Below are 19,276 nucleotides of genomic sequence, written 5' to 3' on the forward strand. Positions count from 1 at the left end.
GCACTTCCTTGAAATCCACCCAATCGTAACGTCTTCTTCCCTCCCTCTTAGCCCCCGTGTTCCTCGCGGACCGTGCGTCTGGTGCAAATTTGTTCACACTTTCCACTCTACGTGCTCAGAATTTATTGATCTATTTTTTTAAAAATCTATCCTCTTTCCTCGTTTGACAGAGCAAAGGGAAAGGCATTTTTCACAGTTTTCCAAATGCTATGTGCCTCAAAATCTGATGGATGAGTGATTCCTTTAATAAAGAATACATAAAAGGGGCACCTGGGTGGCTCAGTCAGTTAAGCGTCTGACTCTGGATTTCGGCTCAGGTCACGATGTCACGGTTCACGAGTTCGAGCCCCGGGTCGGGCTCTGCACTGACAACGTGGAACCTGCTTGGGATTCTCTCTTCCTCTCTCTCTCTCTCTCTCTGACCCGGTCCATCTCTCTCTGAAAATAAATAAATCAACATGAAAAAAAAATAAAGATGTTGTAAGAGAACAAAATGAACCTTGTCTCATTAGACTTTCAAAAATAAAGCGGGGTTTCTTAGTCACCCGTGATTGTGATCCTTCTGCAAACATCAAGGTGCCGTGAGGGAATGGACTGGGCTTCCTGGGTCTCTACTCTCAGCTTGGGGGTGAAGGTGGGGGTGGGTGGGTGAAACTCTCCCTTCCTCCACGGACCGTCTCGAAGGGGAGGAATGGCTGGAAATTGAGCCGGAGTGATTCGGTAGCCGATAAAGAAGACAGTCTGACTATCAGAGTCTCTAAATAACCCTGCAACCAAGCCCAACAGCTGGCTGAAACAGCACGCTGACACCTGGCTGGGGAAGGAACGCCCTGGAGAGGGTCGGGGTGGATGTTTAGGTCACGGCGGCAACGTGACCTGATCAGAAGGGCTTTAGCTTGAATTTAGAAGAAGAGCGAGACAGACGCCCAGATAAGCCTGTGGAGCCAGTTGCTGTGGAGGGAAGGTTTGACTCACACAGGAGGAGCCTCGTGATTCACAGAGAAAATTATTTGGAAGGGGCTGGAAACGGCGCATGCAGCCTGGGCTGCCGACATCGTAACGCACGGTTCTCTGGTGATAACGTGCATTTGAGGTCGAGATAGAGGGTAGTAAATGCAGGCTTCCAGGATCGGGTGACTTGGCGTGATAAGAACTCAAGACAGGACTACAGGGAGTAAAAGGGGCAAACTTTTTAAATTTATTTTTTATTACTTTTTAGGGGTGCCTGGGTGGCTCGGTCAATTAAGCGTCCAACTTCAACTCAGGTCATGATCTCGCGGTTCGTGGGTTCGAGCCCCGCGTCAGGCTTTGGGGCTGACAGCTCGGAGCCTGGAGCCTGCTTCGGATTCTATGTCTCCCATTCTCTCTGCCCCTCCCACTTTCATCCTCTCTCTCTCTCTCTCTCTCTCTCTCTCTCTCTCTCGACAAATGGGGGGGGAGGGGCAGAGAGAGGGAGAACTGACTGGCGCCCCATCAAACTATTTTTAAATGACCAGTTAGAAGGGAAACTGGAACAGGCCTCCAGGTGCACAGAGCACAGCCACGGATTGAGGGCCATGGCACTGGGCCCCAGGGATGTGATGACAACGGAGGCAAATATGCTTTCTGCCCTCACGGAGCCTACAGACTAGTGGGGAGGGCGTAGAAAGTAGGGCGTGTTTAAGGAATTGAAGTGCCCCGGATTCAACACCGATCCCGTCCAGACTCCCGCCTCAACAACGTCTCTCCAATAAACAGATCGACAAGCGTTTGGCGCCCTGGTGGTTTTAGTCGTCAAATTAAGAGCACAACTGCCTTATTGGGAGACACAGAATGGGAAGCAGGCTCCAGGCTCCGAGCTGTCGGCACAGAGTCCGACGTGGGGCTCGAACCCATGAACCATGAGATCGTGACCTGAGCTGAAGTCAGACGCTTAACCTACCCAACCACCCAGGCATCCTCCCCCCCACCCCCCACCCCTAGGTCTCTCTTAGAACTGCCAGTCGGTGGCTGAGGTCACGCACCATAAAGTCAGGCAAACAGTGCTGAGGTCAAGAAATTCTCTTGACTTACCAAAACTCTTAAGAATGCCTCTTGCGGTCGCCTGGGTATCTCAGAAATTAGTGAGATGCAAATTATGTGACCTGCCTGTTTGCATCAGGGGTCCTTGCCATGCTTCAGGGCTTATCTGACACAAGCATACCGTAATTACAGGATAGCTCTGGGGACTGGCTTCAATTAGCCAACCGCTTCTCAGTTATCATTATATTATCCGTATTTATAGCATTTGACATTCTCACAGTGCTCTTTAATCATATTGCATGTGGGGTGCCTTCATCTAAATCTTTCCACATACTTGGGGTACCAGATGTTCCTGTCCTCTGCATCTTCCAGGTGGTAAAACAGAGCACGCGGCCGTGTCCGAGGACAGCCCCCGACAGTTACAGTCTCGGGGCACTTGGGCAGGTGGGTGGCAGTTATTTTTTTTAATGTTTGTTTATTTTTGAGAGAGAGAGCGGGGGAGGGGCCGAGAGAGGGGGAGACCCAGAATCCGAAGCGGGCTCCAGGCTCCGAGCCGTCAGCGCAGAGCCCCTGACGCGGGGCTCGAACTCACGAACCGTGAGATCATGACCTGAGCCAAAGTCGGGCGCTCAACCGACCGAGCCCCCCAGGCGCCCCTGGTTAGTGGCAGTTAAACATTCAAACCAAGGCAAAGGCCCGTGGGGTAAGGTTGTGCAAGTCGACGACACACCAAGGCACTAAAGGCAAAAACGTGGGTCTTTAGTTCAAAGACCCGAGGACCGGACTTGCCTAACCAGACCAACGGAACGTCTGGAGCCCAGGGTCTTGACAACCGCCAGGGCACAGAGCCAAGAGCCGTCACGGGGCCTCGCTGTCATTTACGCCGGGCTAGCTCTGGAATCCTTGCTCCCCCCCCTCCTCACCCCCAACCCCTTCCTCTCCGGGTCTGCGAGCTCTCTAGTCTGTTCTGGCCTTTGCTCATCTCCGCGTTGGACGGCGAAGCTTGGGGCAGGGAAGGGAGGGTTGTCTGAATCTGAAATACGAACGTAGGATCCCCCCCGCCCCCGTCTGCTCCCTGCTGATTCCCCCTCCCAAGCAGGTGGACCCCACGGCAGAGATTCTGACAGAATCTGTTTACGGATGGACGCTGTGACCGGTCTGATTTGCAGCGGCCCCGAGCTCTCCCGGGCACATCCAGTTCCGGGGGCGCAGCCACCTGCTGAGATGACTTTCTTTGCCCAACCATCGGAAAGGATACCTTTCTGTCATTCCACATCGGGTTGGAGAACACAGCCACCCCCACTCCGGCCTCCAAGGTCTCTTGGTTTCACTGTAACTCGTAAAGCTCACCCCCAAGTCTGCAGATCTGGAAATGATTTGAATGCGGGGCTGGATTTGTTAGAAATGGGTTTTTGGTGGCGCCTGGGTGGCTCAGTCGGTTAAGCGTCCGACTTCGGCTCAGGTCATGATCTCGCGGTCCGTGAGTTCGAGCCCCGCGTCAGGCTCTGGGCTGATGGCTCGGAGCCCGGAGCCTGTTTCCGATTCTGTGTCTCCCTCTCTCTCTGACCCTCCCCCGTTCATGCTCTGTCTCTCTCTGTCTCAAAAATAAATAAAGGTTAAAAAAAAAATTAAAAAAAAAAGAAATGGGTTTTTGGCCCTAAATATAAAACCAACCAAATGTTAGATTGCATGCTGTTTTCTCCTCCTGATTTAATGGTGAATGTGGTGCTTAGGCGTTGTTTTCTTTAATGAGACGAGCAGTTTCAAAGGTGAATGACCTGTCCTGAGATTTCCTCGTCCAGTTCAGCGTTTGACCAAGCGGGGCAGGCTGGTTTTGTCAATGTCCTCACTCGGCAAAGTTCTTTTCAAGGAATGGCCTTCTGGAGCCTCGGCCAGACCCTCGCTGCTGCTCAGCATGGGGTCACACATTGTCCCTTACTCCCAGGCGGTGTTTCAAGCCTCAGCTTTACTTGTTAACCCGTCCAGCCCAAGGGTATCCCCGCATGATGTCTCAGCAGACAGCTCACCGACCGGCGGAAGGATCCTCCAACTTGCCTTCTTACCCTCGTCGTGTCTTCCTTCACCTTTCTGCTCCCGTTTGCAGCTGACCCTGCCGGTGGAATGTCGTCTTTGGTCAAGCCCGGTCCTCTCCTTGTGCTTTCGATCCTTACCGTCCTCTTTCTCTGCTCCCCCCGTCAGGCACCCCTCCTGCCTGCAAAAACACCATGTCTCTGTCTTATCAGAGAAACGCCCTTCCCTAAAAACAAAACGTAGCCCTATGGCTTGTCTACGACTCACCATCAAGTTCTCGACGCCCAGGTGGGAGTCGAACAGCGTCCGCCAGAGTTCACGTCCACTCGGATGCTCGGAATGTGACCTGATCTGGAAATAGAGCCTTTGAAGAATTAATTCGTTGAGAATCTCTAGGGGCGCCTGGGTGGCTCAGTCGGTTGAGCATCTGGTTTCGGCTCAGGTCATGATCTCACGGTTCGTGGGTTCGAGCCCCGCGTCGGGCTCTGTGCTGCCGGCTCGGAGCCCGGAGCCTGCTTTGGATTCTGTGTCTCCTTCTCTCTCTGCCCCTCCCCCGCTCACACTCCGTCTCTCTCTCTCTCTCTCTCAAAAATAAATAAGCATTAAAAAAATTAAAAAAAAAAAAAGAATCTCTGGGTGACATCATCACGGATTTGACGTTGGGTCAGCGGCTGGGTCTCTCTTCACCTCCTACTTGGTTTATGGCTCCGCCTCCCTTGTCCCGTCGTCTCCCACCATCCCTCACTCTGCTGCTCCTGGTGCTTTGCTAAAGCATATGCTACTCTTCTGATGGAAAATGCCAGATGGTTCCCCACCGTCTGGAGAAGTTCAAGGTGCCGGCCCTGACATTTTGTAATTCCTCCGTAATTTAGTCCCAGTGCGTATAACCTGATTTTATGCTGTGCCTCTTAACCCCACTAAGTCTGCCCTGAACAGTGTGTTCCAACCTTGGGGTCACTGCTGTCCCCTCCCCAAGCCTTTTTAGGCAGTGTTTCCTAATTACCCTCCACCCCTGCTGGAAATCTTAGTAGCACAAATAATAGTATATACTTGTCACGTTCTGTGCCCCTTTGGGGCGCCACAAATCATTGGGCCATCTAAGGGTGCTTTCACCGAAAGCCAATTTTGACGTCCTTGGAGGTGATATCACTCCACGTCCAGATCGGAGAACGCACGAGCAGGGGTGAACGTGGACTTCGGAACCTGAATCAGATTCGGATTGCTTCTCCCAGATGTATGGGCCGTGTGACCATTGAGAAGCCGTTCACACTCTGGTCCCCAGAGACGCGCGTGCAGGCGGTGAGGCCTCCCTCAAGCCCACCCCACGGTCCACCTCCCTCTGTCCATTCCTACTTCCCTTTAATGGGAGCGGGGCCGAGAGCCTCCCGCACCCTTACGCTCTCCGAGTCAGCTTCCCCGGGGGCCACAACCTGACAGTTTCCGACCCACCGCCGGCACGCAGGGGGGCTCCGCGCACCTGCCTTCCCGCCCCCCCCCCCCGATTCTGCCCAGCGACCTGGGCCGCCGCTTACGCTGCCCGTCTGTACATGTTCTGGATACTTCCTCTTGTTTGGAAGCCACCTTCTCCGTGAAGCCTTTCCCGACTGCCTGCCTTCCCCCGGGGTGGAGAGTGAGCGGGCCGTGGGCGCCCACAGCATCTCCCGGCGCTTCCCCACGATGCCGGCACAGAACAGGAGCGTGTGGGATGCTTGGCCGACAGGCACGTTCCAGGGGGTCTCCCAGGAGGCTTTCCTGCTGTCCAGAGCCGGGTCCACCCATCCCATGTTGGAGAACGGGCCTCGCTTCCGGGGTCCGCGTCCTGCCCCCGCACGGTCCCCCAAGTCCCACTGAACCCATTCATGGACACGGCACCAGGCTCCGACTCTGTTAGAGGTCACGCCGTGGAAGGGCCTCGAATGCTCGGCCCGTGTGCTTAGCTGGTGGACACCTACTCCAAACGCTTGGGGGAAGAAAGCAGGATAACGAATACGAAGGTAGCATTCGATTTAGCTATTAGAGAGTAATTTCATCGGTGGCCCTCGAGGAAACAGCCTGCAAAACGTGACGGCAGGGACTCCCGCTGAAACCAGAATTTCTTGGGGAGTTTCCAACACCAGTTCTTGGGTCCTGCCACTGGACATTGTGACTTATTGAGCTGGGGTGCGACCTGGGCTTGGGAAGTTTAAAAAAAATACTCAGATAATCTTAATGGGTAGACAAGTCTGGGAACCACCGGGTTACGGGGTCATTGAACATCGACAAAGTGTAGATGGTGACTATAGACCAGTCTTTCCAAAAGCTTGGCAGTGAAGGGAGAAATGAACACGGAAGCTTGAGACAGTGGGAGGCAGCCAGCAAGAGGGGTGGGGGTTGTTTGTTTGTTTGTACTTTGTGACCCCTTTGTAAATCCCGTGCAGTTCTCGGAAAACACTGTATTCACTTAGGTGAACTGCACCCTACCTTTTTACAAAAGTGATTTAAGAAAGCTTGGGAGGATATCAAAGTTTGAAGTGAGCATAAAAGTGGGGGGTTAAAAATAAAGGGGAAAAAACAGAGGCGACAAAAAGCCAACCATCATTGCAAAAGATCTCCTACGTGCTTTCTTCCAAAAGGGCAGCATTTGGGGCGCCCAGGGGGGCTCAGTCGGTGGAGCATCCGACTTCGGCTCAGGTCACGATCTCACATTTCATGAGGTCAAGCCCCGCGTCGGTTTCTGTGCCGACGGCTCGGAGCCTGGAGCCTGCTTGGGGCTGTGTCTCCCTCTCTGTCTGCCCCTCCCCTGTTCATGCTGTCTCTCTCTCTCTCTCAAAAATCAATAAGTAAACATTAAAAAAAAAAAAGGCACCGTGTGGCTCTGAGCTTCCTGGCAACCCATGCAAAAGGACTGAATCTGGACCGTAAAATTCAGTATTCACTGCAAGTGAGTGGATGACAGAGGGACAATTTGCTACTCACGAGTTCTCAGTATCAAGCTTGAATTGCAAACTTCTTCCAGTGGGTCCTAACAAAGAGGATTTTACACGGCGCGACAATAAAGCATTGCGTTCCAGTTATCTGCGCTACGTGGCAAATGGCTCCACGGCTTGGTGGCCAAGGCCAGTTACTGTCTCCCATTGTTCTCATGGGCTGAGGGGCCCAGCTGGTGGCTCTCGCCTTCATAAGGCTGTAAGCAGCTGGTGGCCGAGGCCGGGACCTCCGAAGGCTCCCTCCCTCAGGCATCATGTCTGGTACCTGGCCTGGGACAGTAGGCGGGGCCGGGGTTGGCCAGACATCTGTCTGTCGCCTGTCGGTCTGTCTGCAGGCTGTCCGTTTGGGTGGCGGGAGCCTCCCCACAGCCTGGCAGCTGGCCTTCCCCACGGGAAACAGATCAAGAGAGTCTGAGGGAAGCCGGGAGGCTCCTTAGAATCTGCAGCAGGGGATCTCTCCCACGGGGAGTCGTGACGCTGAGGCTTTTCTTTCCAGGAAGCAACTTTATTCGTGCCGACACCGCCCAGCTGGGTTCGTCCCCGAAGAACTGAACCCGGAACGTCCCGTGGCGTAGATTTTTCTGTAGGCTCTGTTTTGTTGTCTCCCATAGATGGTAACACGCAAACGTGCAGGCTGATTAAGCGGTCTCGGGATGTTGTCGGGCACACATACGCCTTGAGGTTTTTTTGTTTTTTTGGTGCTTTCTTTGCTCAGGGAGGGGCCCTACCACAAATCTAGCCTTGGAAGCCTCACGGAATCCTGCTTCCCAAGCTCTGCCACTCAGAGCAATCGAAGGCAAACCCAAATTCAAGAGGGCAGAGGGGCAGAACGCATCTCTGTGCCGGCCCGCGGGAGCTGGCAGCTGGTGTAGTAAATGAAGCAGGGACAGATTGTGACGTGCGGAAGGAGGCACGGGTCACCCGCACGGGGTCGGCGAGTGGCTCCCTCCGCATCTGGGCTCCCCACTTTGGCGACGTGGAAACCAGGGTCGTTTTGACCGACACCCCCACGAAGGGCGTCGAGCCACGAGACTTTTCACTCACAAAGCCCGGGAGTGGAGGAGGCTGCCGTGAGTGGTTTCCAGGGGCTGGAATTCAGGCATGTGCTGTTCCGGCCTCTGCATTCGTGACCTTTGAGCTCTCATCCGGGTCTATCCCCCTCTAAATCCTAGGCGACGCCACTGAATCAAGCTGCCTCCCAGCTCTGTACTGACTTGAATGAGTGCCCAGTCACAGTTGGCTAAATACCTGACCTAACCAGGGAAGGGACACAGCAAAGTGGGCACAGCACAGGGACAGCAAGTAAGGTGGGGGGTGCATACGAAGGTGACGGGATTTGCCGTCCGTTGGGCCAAGGTCAGGACGGGCATTCTGGGCTGTCTGATCAAGGCAGGAGTGCGACACAAGAGAGTGTGGAAGGGGTTCAGAGGGAGGGAAGGAAAGGGCGGGGAGGAAGAGGAACTTGCATGTTGGGAAGGGGGCCGCACCCTCCAGGAATGACAGCGTCCAGGGGATGACAGCGTTTACGAGCAGTTCAGCGGAGAAGCAGGACAGGAGGCGAAGGAGAGCTGCGCACAGGCTCACAGTCCCGAGTGCTGGTCCCCCCCCCCCCCATCCCGGAGCACCACGCCCATCGCCAGGACAGGGAGTCAGAGGACAGGGGGAGAGGCAGAGAGGGAGCCACTGCAATGAACAGCACAGACGAGAAAGCACATTCCTGGGCGGGGCAGGAACCAGCCTGAGAACGTTCCTACCATCAGATAATAGAGACTCCGAAGGAGAGAGAGGAAAAACAGGTCCTCCGGGATCCGGCCGGTCTTCTGTTTCCTGCAGGAACACCACATTCCTGGCACATAGTAGGTCTCAGCAGAGCCTTGCTGGTCTCAGCTGCCGTAACATTATTTTCTTCCCACGTGAGTGGAGCCTGACTTCATCTTTGGGACGTTCGGTTCTGAGGCATCTTCATTACTCTAAGGTACTTGCTTTCCTCTCCTTTCCCCCCTCCTCCGTCTGGCTTAAAATGACCGTTACGAGTCCCTGTTGATTGTAAAAATAGTACATGTCCAGAACCTATAATGAGTATACCCAGACTCCAGAAATGAAGGACCAACCAAACCAAAGTCTCCAGAATCTCGCTGGCCCGGGACTGTTTTTTCGTGTTGAGCACCTACTTCGTACTGGTTTCATTCAACCACTATAGATATTTTTTCACTACATGAAATGTGCTTCGATTCCGGTCTTACGTGTCGGTCTATCGTCTGAGCACACTATCCCTGACCTCAGGCTTTGATGTTATCAATTTTTTCCCTTTGCTATAATAAACTATGCATCATAAACATCCTAGTATTTAAAATCCACGTGCAAAACAAGTTATTTCCTTAGGCTACGATCCAGCCGGGATAACTTGGCTACAGAGGGGGCGCGCTTTTAAGTCTTCTGATACACATTGCCGAGTTTCCTTCTAGAAAGTGATACCCGCGAGCAGTCCCACCAGGAAGTTGTGGACCACGTCTTACTTTTCCACATTATGTCCAACAGAGTACTAGGGCTCTTTAATCCTTTAAAAAAACTTTTGGATCAATTAAAGAACGTTAAAAATAGTTGGTTAAGCGTCTGACTTCGGCTCAGATCATGATCTCGCGGTCCATGAGTTCGAGCCCCGCGTCGGGTTCAGTGCTGACAGCTCGGAGCCCGGAGCCTGCATCAGATTCTGTCTCCCTCACTCTCTGCCCCTCCCCCACTCATGCTCGCTCGCTCTCTCTCTCTCAAAAATAAATAATAAAAATAAATAAAATTTAAAAAATAATTCCAATATAGTTAACATACAGTAGTCTATTACTTTCAGGTGTACAAGATAGTGATTTAAGAATTCTATACATCGGGGCTCAGTCGGACAAGCATCTGACTCTTGATTTTGGCTAAGGTCATGATCTCACGGGTTCATGAGATCAAGCCCCGCATAGGACTCTGTGCTGACAGTGTGGAGCCTGCTTGGGATTCTGTCTCCCTCTCTCTCTCTGCCCCTCCCCCACTCACTCTCTGTCTCTCTCTCTCTCTCTCAGAATAAATAAACTTAAAAAAAAATCCTTGATTTCTTTTTTACCCATCAGAATTGAACTTTATCTCTTTGCAAACATTTAACCAACTATTGAGTGAATTAACATACCCTCACTCATCTGAAACATCAACTTTATCAGACGTGAGATATGTATAAACAATTAGGCCACGCTAGTTTTTTCTGTCTGGTCTTTTGCTGCAACCTACCATTTTTTGAAGTATGTGTTTAGCATTTGTTATTATAAATTCCCTGGAATAACGCTACAGATTCATCATTCATGTACACGGTTTTAAGGTGCAACTATACACAATTCTGGGGAAAAAAACCCTTAAAATGAATACCAAGATATTATTCACTATCACCTCAAAATTAGATTTTCAAGGTCGGCATATAAAAGGCCGTTCCCACTTTCCACTTTAAAATATTACTCATGCGGGCGCCTGGGTGGCTCAGTCGGTTGAGCGTCCGACTTCGGCTCAGGTCACGATCTCGCAGTTCGTGGGTTCGAGCCCCGCGTCGGGCCCTGTGCTGACGGCTCAGAGCCTGGAGCCTACTTTGGATTCTGTGTCTCCCTCTCTCTCTCTGCCCCTCCTCTGCTCATACTCTGTCTCTCTCTCTCTCTCTCTCTCAAAAATAAACATTAAAAAAAAATTTTTTTTGAAACACTATTTATTTCACATAGTCCTTTGCATCTCTGCACATTTGAAAAAAGTGGTTAGAAATTCCCAGCAACTGAATTCCAATCAAGTGACAAATGTGCTTTGAGCTGGTGCTGATCACACAGGGCGAAACCGGGGGGACAAGTCCCTACCTTAAGGAGTATACCAGGCTGTGATCAATTTCAGGGATGCTGGGCCTCCCGTCAACAACCCACACGGAGGCTAAGGGGGGACTCATGCAAAAGGCAGGTCTGAAGACACAGTCACCCTTGCAGCGGATGGAGCTGTGAAAACACGCATCTGTGGGCGGTTGGCGTTTTCTTTCTTTCTTTCTTTTTTAAATTTTTTTTTTCAACGTTTATTTATTTTTGGGACAGAGAGAGACAGAGCATGAATGGGGGAGGGGCAGAGAGAGAGGGAGACACAGAATCGGAAACAGGCTCCAGGCTCTGAGCCATCAGCCCAGAGCCCGACGCGGGGCTCGAACTCCCGGACCTCGAGAACGTGACCTGGCTGAAGTCGGACACTTAACCGACTGCGCCACCCAGGCGCCCAGGCGTTTTCTTTCCTTCAATCTTCGTCTCTTGCGACACTTTCTCAGCATTTCGTGGGTCTCTGAGATCTCCCCAGCTGGATTCCAGCTCCTTTAGAAGATTTGTGAGAAGCACCCTCAGCCTGAAAAAGGTTCTGGGAAAAGACAGTTTGCCGCCAAGAGCTCTTAGCTGAGTGGAAGGCCCCTTCCCCTAATGAACACTGGTGCGGGGTCCCCGGAACGGCCTCCATCAGCTATGCTGTTTTTTCCAAAATTGTAAGCTTTCATTCTTTTTTTCTCCACATTTCAGATGCGTTAGTTTAACGGATCTCTCTTCAAAAAAAAAAAAAATCTATCCCACCTTTAGCCACACTTTAGTATTTTTCTCTGGGGAATAAGCAGGATCCAGACGTAACTGTGCCACGGTCAATCAACAAAATACTCTTTGTCCTTGTTGAGAAAGCAGGTAAGAACGACGTAACATCTTTTGCCTTTAATTTCTGAAGCGGATTCCTCATCACTGCATTAGGCTCTAGGGAACACGGTATCCAACGGCAGCGATAAAGTGGTTTCTTTTTCTCGCCCAACAAGAAGCCCAGACAAAGGCGGGCCGGGCAGCTGCTCACCACCGCCAGGAAGCATCTGGATCCTTGCCTCTTGTGTCCACCATCTGCTACATGACATTCACTCTTCACGGCTGCAAAGTGGCTGCTGTGGCTCCAGTAACACAGCAGAAGAGAAAGGGAGAAAGGGACAGGGTCTGGCTCTGCTCAGTCTCGCCCCCACCTGAGTTCCCCTCTTACAGACCTTTGGCCAGAACCCAGTCACATGGCCACGGTCGCAGCAGGGGAGGCCCACTGTCACCGGAACAAAACCCAAGCTCTGTGCGTAAGCGAGATGGGGGGATGTCACCGGTCTCCGGCCAGAGGACAGGCGTAGGCTACCCCGGGACAATGGTGTTGGCTACAGGTTTCTCTGTATCTTCCTCAAAGCCTGTACTCGTCTCATAGTACTGCCTGAACCAGAGAAACGGGCTTGTCTCTTGGTGCCCTCATCAAATCACTCATTCAGTCTTTAATTTACCAATTTAATGTTTCCTGAGCATTTTCTCTCAGCCAGGCATAGGGTGGGGGGGGGGGGGGAAACAGTGGTGCCCACAATAAACCCCATCCTTGCCTTCACAGGACATCCACTCCCAAATTAAGAGAAATGCAATGGGGCGCCTGGGTGGCTCAGTCGCTTAAGTGTCCGACTTCGGCTCAGGTCATGATCTCGCGATCCGTGAGTTCAAGCCCTGCGTCGGGCTCCGTGCTGACAGCTCCGAGCCTGGAGCCTGCTTCGGATTCTGTGTCTCCCTCTCTCTCTGCCCCTCCCCTGCTCACGCTCTGTCCCTCAAAAATAAATAAACATTTAAAAACAAATTTATAAAGAAAAAAAAGAAAGAAACGCAAAGCAGGGCAACGTACTTTAGATATCTCTTTTACCGCCCATCTAAACAACCAGATTCCTTTTTAAAGCACAAATATCCTTCCCTTATGGTCAATTAAAGATAGTCATTCTGCTGTATACTGCTGATAGTTTTGCTTTTTTTTTTTTTAATTTTTTTTTTCAATGTTTATTTATTTTTGGGACAGGGAGAGACAGAGCATGAACGGGGGAGGGGCAGAGAGAGAGGGAGACACAGAATCGGAAACAGGTTCCAGGCTCCGAGCCATCAGCCCAGAGCCCGACGCGGGGCTCGAACTCACGGACCGCGAGATCGTGACCTGGCTGAAGTCGGACACTTAACCAACTGCGCCACCCAGGCGCCCCAATAGTTTTGCTTTTATAAACCGAGTTAGATCTCGAGAAACTCGACATCAGACAGAGTAATATGGAAGGAGAGTTTGGCGTGTAAAAGGCCAATTAAATAATAGAGGCCGGTGCATTGAGCTACTTGGGATATTGTTTGGGGGACCGGCTGGCTCGGCAGAATATGTAGGCAGGCCCACCTGAAGCCCATACTTGGAGCTTCTTTTTTGAATGTTTTATTTTATTTTTTATTTTTTTTAATGTTTATTTTTGAGAGATAGAGAGCGAGTAGGGGAGGGGCAGAGAGAGAGGAAAACACAGAATCCAAAGCAGGCTCCGGGCTCCGAGCCGTCAGCACAGAGCCCGACATGGGGCTCGAACCCACAAACCACGAGATCGTGACCTGAGCCGAAGTCGGACGCTTCACCAACCGAGCCCCCCCAGGCGCCCTTCGCTTGGAGCTTCTGGAGGGCAGGAGGGGCTGTGTCTCAGCCGCCTTTGCATTCCCCAGATCAACCCTGTGACTGGCTCATGGTGAGTACCTCGTAAATAGGTTTGCTGACCCAAGTTCAAAGTTAGACCTTCCTCTGCTAGATGGTGAGGAGCCACAGAGAAATTCTTCAAGCTCAAAGTGAACAGCTGGTCATCTCTGCCCTTTGCATTTATGGGGAAGATTTATTCTTTCTGGGTTGCCTGTTAAAGTCCCCCAATCAACATGCCTTTAAGACACACGGACGGCTGTGGACACGCCGAGGTGCTGAACAAACCCTCCCACGATCATACGTCGCACGGGGTGACAAAGCTTTGGTCGCTCTGCTCTATGGCATCCCACTTTCGGGTCTCAAGCCAACGTTCACACAAACCTGAGACAGCTCAGCCCCCGGGGGTTTGTATGTACTTGTTCATGCACTGGTATTACACCGCGGGGCCCTCCACAGGCCCTTTGTGGAGTGACATGACGTACACAGACATGTCTGGCTTTTTAAATTTTCCTGACGACGTGAGCACGGCTACGGGCCACGGAGGACAGAGACCCCGTCTGCTCCACCGGCCTCCCAGAGGACACCTCCTCGAGACTCGCATCGCGGCGCCCTTCTGTGGCCTGCCCGCTGCTCGACTCCTGCCCCAATGAGCGGTAACGGTGGAATCTGAGAAAGACCGAGGGGCAAGCTAGACATCTTCACCCCAGTCCTCAAAGTTCTCTTCCTATTCTGAGTTAGACGCGGCGATCACCTGAGCTCCCCACAGAAACCCCACTGCGGAGCCAGGATTCAAGATGCTCTCCTTAGCCTGCGTGGGGAGTTGCTCTCTCTCTCTCTCTCTTTTTTTCTCCAAAGGCACGTGAAAAACTGCTGTGAATTTTCTCCTGAGGCTGTAATTAGATTATAAGGCACTCCAGAGAAGGAACTTACTCATCTTTGTAGAACTGCTGTACAAAAAACACCTTGGGTGCTGTGAGCATGGAAACATTACGAAAATATACACAAGCGCTGAATGCAGGAAACCGAGTACGTATCCAAGCAAAGCACCCAGAAGTGTACCAAGTCATAAACGTTTTTAAAGAAGGGAAGCCAATCCGGTGAAGCGAAGAACCTGGTTAGAGGTAAAACTCTGCCAAGTGTGAATAATTTAAAAAACAGGCCAGGAAATGTTTTGACCACAGGCTGTGCCAATCAGGTTTTGGGTGGTTCCAAAACGTCTAAAATTATTTTACTGAAGAAATAGTCTTTGGGGTGCCGGTACACAAACACATACTACGAACCCCCGGAAGCTGAGCTGTCTCAGGTTTGTGTGAACGTTGGCTTGAGACCCTAAGGAGCAGTCTTTGGCTCAATCGGTTAAGCGACCGACTCCTGATTTCGGCTTAGGTTATGATCTCACGGTTGGTGAGTTCGAGCCCCAGATGGGGATCTGCGCTGACGGCTCGGAGCCTGCTTGAGATTCTCTCTCCCCCTCTCTCCCTGCCTCTCCTTCACTTACTCTCTTGCTCTCTCTCTCAAAACAAATAAACATTAAAACAACATATATATATTTAAATAAAGAAACAAAAAGACGTAGTCTTTTAAAAGCAGGTCCTGAAGGGTATCGCCATTTGAACTGACTAATCCGTGCAGAAGAAGGTGCTCAAAATACTCCTTTAAAAGCCACAGCTAAACTTAAAATCCGCAGGGCATCTGTTAGTTAAAACAACAGGTCCAGGCCGGCCCGTGCTAGCTGCCGTGCTGGCAGTCCAGGAGGGGGATCTCCTGTTCATTCCTGAAAGAGAGCTCAGCCGCCAAATCGGGAGGGAGAAGGGAGAGTGGAAGGTTCTGGGAAATTGGCACGAGGGCCCGCCCGGTTTCAGGCACCGAGAGTTACAATTCAAAAACATCACTTAAAGGTGAACTCCAAGATGACAGAGGACCTAAGTCATTACAAGCAATCCTTCATGTTTCAGACCACTTAGCCACCTGGGACCCTTGGACGTCTCACTAGCCCTGTGGAGGACACCTGGAAATCCGCCGCACGTGGGACCAGAAGTGACCACCTGGGGAAGGTGCCCTGCTCAGTGCAGAGCGGCCCGGATACTCTGACCCATACAGGAACAGCCTGCAGGCCCAATCATGCCCCTACGAAGGCGACATCGTTGCTACTTATGCGGAAACAGTCCTGTAACGGGGACACGCGGCGCCGACCGCTGTGTCCCTCAACAACAGCACCCCTTAAGGTGCCGAGACCTGAGGGCGAGGCAGTTGAGCACAGACACCAAGGGCCGAATAGCTCAGGGACATGCCCGTTCTCGTCCACCCATTAAGGTTCTTTCCAGTAGATTCCCAAGAACCTCCATCCACGCCCGAACTTGGATTTGGAGCAGGGAGAGAGGAGTGAGGGGAACAGTCCAATGCGGGAGGGTGCCCGCGCCACCTGCACGATCCCTTCTGGGGATCCGCCCAGCTGCCCGGGTGCAGACACGGGAAGAGGGGCGTCCCGGGGAAGGGCGCGCGCTCCCCGGGCCGGGCAGGTGCCCGCGCCCCCTCCGGGCTCCCCGTGTGGGATCGGCCCAGCCGCCCTCGTGCAGACCACCGAGCCGGGCGCGCGCTCCCGGGGCCAGGCAGGTGCCCGCCGCCCCCTCAGGGCTCCCCGAGTGGGATCGGCCGGAGCAGGGGCGTCCCGGAGACGCGCGCGCGCTCCCCGGGCCGGGCAGGTGCCCGCCGCCCCTTCCGGGCTCCACACGTGGCATCGGCCCAGCCGCCCGCGAGCAGAGACCCGGGGCCCGGGCATCCCGGAGACGCGCGCGCGCTCCCCGGGCCCGGCAGGTGCCCGCGCCCGCGCCCGCGTAGGGAGGGGTCGCGGGGAGCCCCGCCCAGGTGCCGAGCCCCGCGGTGGGGGTGGGGGGTGGGGCGGCGCGCGGTAACCCGGAAGTGGCGGCGGCGGCGGGCGCGCGGGGGCGGGGGCGGCGCGCTGGAGCCATGGCCGCCGCCGCCGCCGCCGCCGCCGCCGCCGCCGGCTTTGTGTGCCGCGCGCGGGCCCCGGCCGCCCGCCCCTCGCCCCGGCCGCGGGGCCGCCGCTGACCCGCCCCGGCTCCGAGCGCCGCGCCCCGCCCCCTCCCGCCCCCTCCCGCCCCCGCCTCCTGCCGCCGGGCGGGCGGGCCGCAGCCGCCCTCCGCGCTCGCTCGCCCGCGCCCTCGCCCGCGCCCGCGCCCGCGCCCGCCCGCCCGCCCGCCTGCCCGGCCGCCGCCGCCGCCGCCGCCGCCGCCGGCGGGCTCCCGGCCGCCCCGATGCCCGAGCCCGGCCCCAGGATGAACGGCTTCTCGCTGGGCGAGCTGTGCTGGCTCTTCTGCTGCCCGCCCTGCCCGAGCCGCATCGCCGCCAAGCTGGCCTTCCTGCCGCCCGAGCCCACCTACACGGTGCTGGCGCCCGAGCAGCGCGGCCCCGGCGCCCCGGCCCCGGCCTCCTCCTCCGCCTCCGCCGCCGCCGCCGCCGCCGGGGCCCAGCCCGCGCCGCCGCCGCCCGAGGACGGCGCGGGCCCCGGCGCCTGCAGCCTGCACCTGAGCGAGCGCGCCGACTGGCAGTACTCGCAGCGCGAGCTGGACGCCGTCGAGGTCTTCTTCTCGCGCACCGCCCGGGACAACCGGCTGGGCTGCATGTTCGTGCGCTGCGCGCCCTCCAGCCGCTACACGCTGCTGTTCTCGCACGGCAACGCCGTGGACCTGGGCCAGATGTGCAGCTTCTACATCGGCCTGGGCTCGCGCATCAACTGCAACATCTTCTCCTACGACTACTCGGGCTACGGCGTCAGCTCGGGCAAGCCCTCCGAGAAGAACCTGTACGCCGACATCGACGCCGCCTGGCAGGCGCTGCGCACCCGGTGAGCCCGCGGGGGGGCGGGGGAGGAGGCGGGCGGGGGGGGGTCCCCCGGCCCCCCACCCCCCCGCACCTCTCCGGGGTCCCCACCCTCGCCGGCCGCGCGGGGGGGGGTGGTGGTGGGGCCGGGTGGGTTCGCCTGCCCCCTCCGCTCCTGGCCTTCCCGCTCCCCAAACGCCGCCGGGAGCGCGGATCCCGGGGCTTTGCCCGCTCAGGCACGCCTGGGTGCCGCCGGCCCGGGGCCCTCGTGGCTCCGGTCACCGCCCGCGGCGGCCTGGGGACGCCGCGGGGCCCGGGCAGGAACAACTTGGTTCGTTCGCGCCGAGTTTGTGCGAGCTGGCGGCCGGGGACCGAAGGTCGTCTCACTGCAGTGACCTTGGGCCAGGCGCGGGGGCCGCCAGACCCCGGTCTCAGGCCGGGAACCATCCGGGGGCGACACGGGATGGCTTCCAAAGACTTTCCCGTCGTCAGGTGCTCCGAGGGGCCACGTGTGGGCAGCCCTGGAGGTGGCCAGCCCTGGAGGTGGCCGGAGGGGCGGAGTGGGAAGTTAGTGGGAAGTTAGCCTCCTGGCCAGGAGCTTAGCTGGCGGCCTGTGGGCCTCGCACCTCACAGAGCCTCAGGAACAGGCCCAAGGTGAGTTTGAATCTTCTGGGATGGGGTTTGGGAATCACTTGACCTTGAGTTAGCATTCACAGAAGGACTGGGAAGTAGGTATGGAGGCGGGGCCTTTGGTGGACCAGGCCCAAACCCGGGTCGTGGTGCTCTGATGAGACAGCACTCAGAAAACTTGAGGTCTGTTCTCCGCGTGGGCACGTGTCTGGCAGGTGGGCCAGTCACGTCGCCCGCTGTGCTCTAGCTGTGGTGTGTGTGACTTTTCGCCCACCCACCCCGGAGCCATGATGGTGACAATACTTGGGATCCTGTCTATCATGTCACCTGGTTTCCTCCCCCGGAAAGAGTCCCCAGGGTACATGCAGTTGGCCCTGTTACAGTGATGGGCACTTGATCTAAAAATGTCTTTGCTTGGCTTATGCAGGTGGCCGACAGGAATGAGTTCTGTCTCCTTTCCTGTTCCTGCCATGCTCATAAATTACCCTCTGCCTTTCTGGGAAAACAGCTTGTCCGACAGAAGAACATTTCAGATGCTAATTTGTGTTCCCCTGGAGTCTTGAAGGACTTCTCTTGGCTGATAGTTTTTCGAAAATGACTTGGGCGGAGGAGAATGTATCGTACATAGATACACTGAGTTGGGATCCGCGGTAGATACACTGAGTCGGGATCCGCGGTGGTTGAGAGCCACCTGTTCCTGGAAGGGGTTGCAAAACAGCGTGTCCTACACAGGCAATACATTGCTACAGTGTGCTGTTGGTCAAGGTAGTAAGCATAAGGGTTGGCCTGAAGTCCGTAACAAACGAACCATTAAAGTCCTCCCTTGAGTATCAAGATGTTAGGAGCCCCTGTCCCTGCTTGTGCCAAACTGCATTAGAACTAAAGCCCGTCAGATTCAAGGCTAGCCCTTTGCCCTGAGTATACAGGTGTGGCCGTGTTACCACATAGGCGACGTGTAGTTATTTCCTGGAGACTTTTGCCACATTTAGTTTAATTAAAGGCACGGTTTCTGGATAAACAGTCCGATGCGGTTTTGGATTATCTGACGATGGATCTACATTTTTCCCATGATTTATGTAATTTCATGCCACAATTCACGTCTGGATCGATTCACCCTCCTGTAAAACGGGTTAGAATTTATTTTATTTTTTTAATGTTTATTTATTTATGGAGAAAGAGAGGGAGCAAGGGAGGGACAGAGAGAGAGGAGAGAGAGGATCCCAAGCAGGCTCCGCACTGTCAGCACAGAGCCTGATGTGGGGCTTGATGTCACAACCCTGTGATCA

At 54.7% G+C, this 19,276-nt stretch overlaps 1 protein-coding gene and 1 long non-coding RNA gene across 2 annotated transcripts in view; one reads left to right on the forward strand and one right to left on the reverse strand.

Moving 5' to 3' along the window:
• Window positions 1-3,948: 3,948 nt before the first annotated feature.
• LOC122467519 lies at window positions 3,949-4,481 on the reverse strand. Its single transcript, XR_006292998.1, has 2 exons — window positions 4,300-4,481; window positions 3,949-4,213 (listed from the first exon to the last, which is right to left on the reverse strand). It is a non-coding gene; the product is annotated as an uncharacterized LOC122467519 (long non-coding RNA).
• Window positions 4,482-16,742: 12,261 nt separating this feature from the next.
• ABHD17C (abhydrolase domain containing 17C, depalmitoylase) overlaps window positions 16,743-19,276 on the forward strand; it is a 49,357-nt gene continuing 46,823 nt past the window's right edge. Inside the window, exon 1 of the mRNA XM_043553888.1 lies at window positions 16,743-17,385. Coding sequence (XP_043409823.1) covers window positions 16,796-17,385 — 590 coding nt within the window. The 5' untranslated portion in view covers window positions 16,743-16,795. The remainder of the gene's footprint in view (window positions 17,386-19,276) is intronic.

This window comes from Prionailurus bengalensis, chromosome B3, assembly GCF_016509475.1.
Source record: "Prionailurus bengalensis isolate Pbe53 chromosome B3, Fcat_Pben_1.1_paternal_pri, whole genome shotgun sequence".
Taxonomy (NCBI): Eukaryota; Metazoa; Chordata; class Mammalia; order Carnivora; family Felidae; genus Prionailurus; species Prionailurus bengalensis.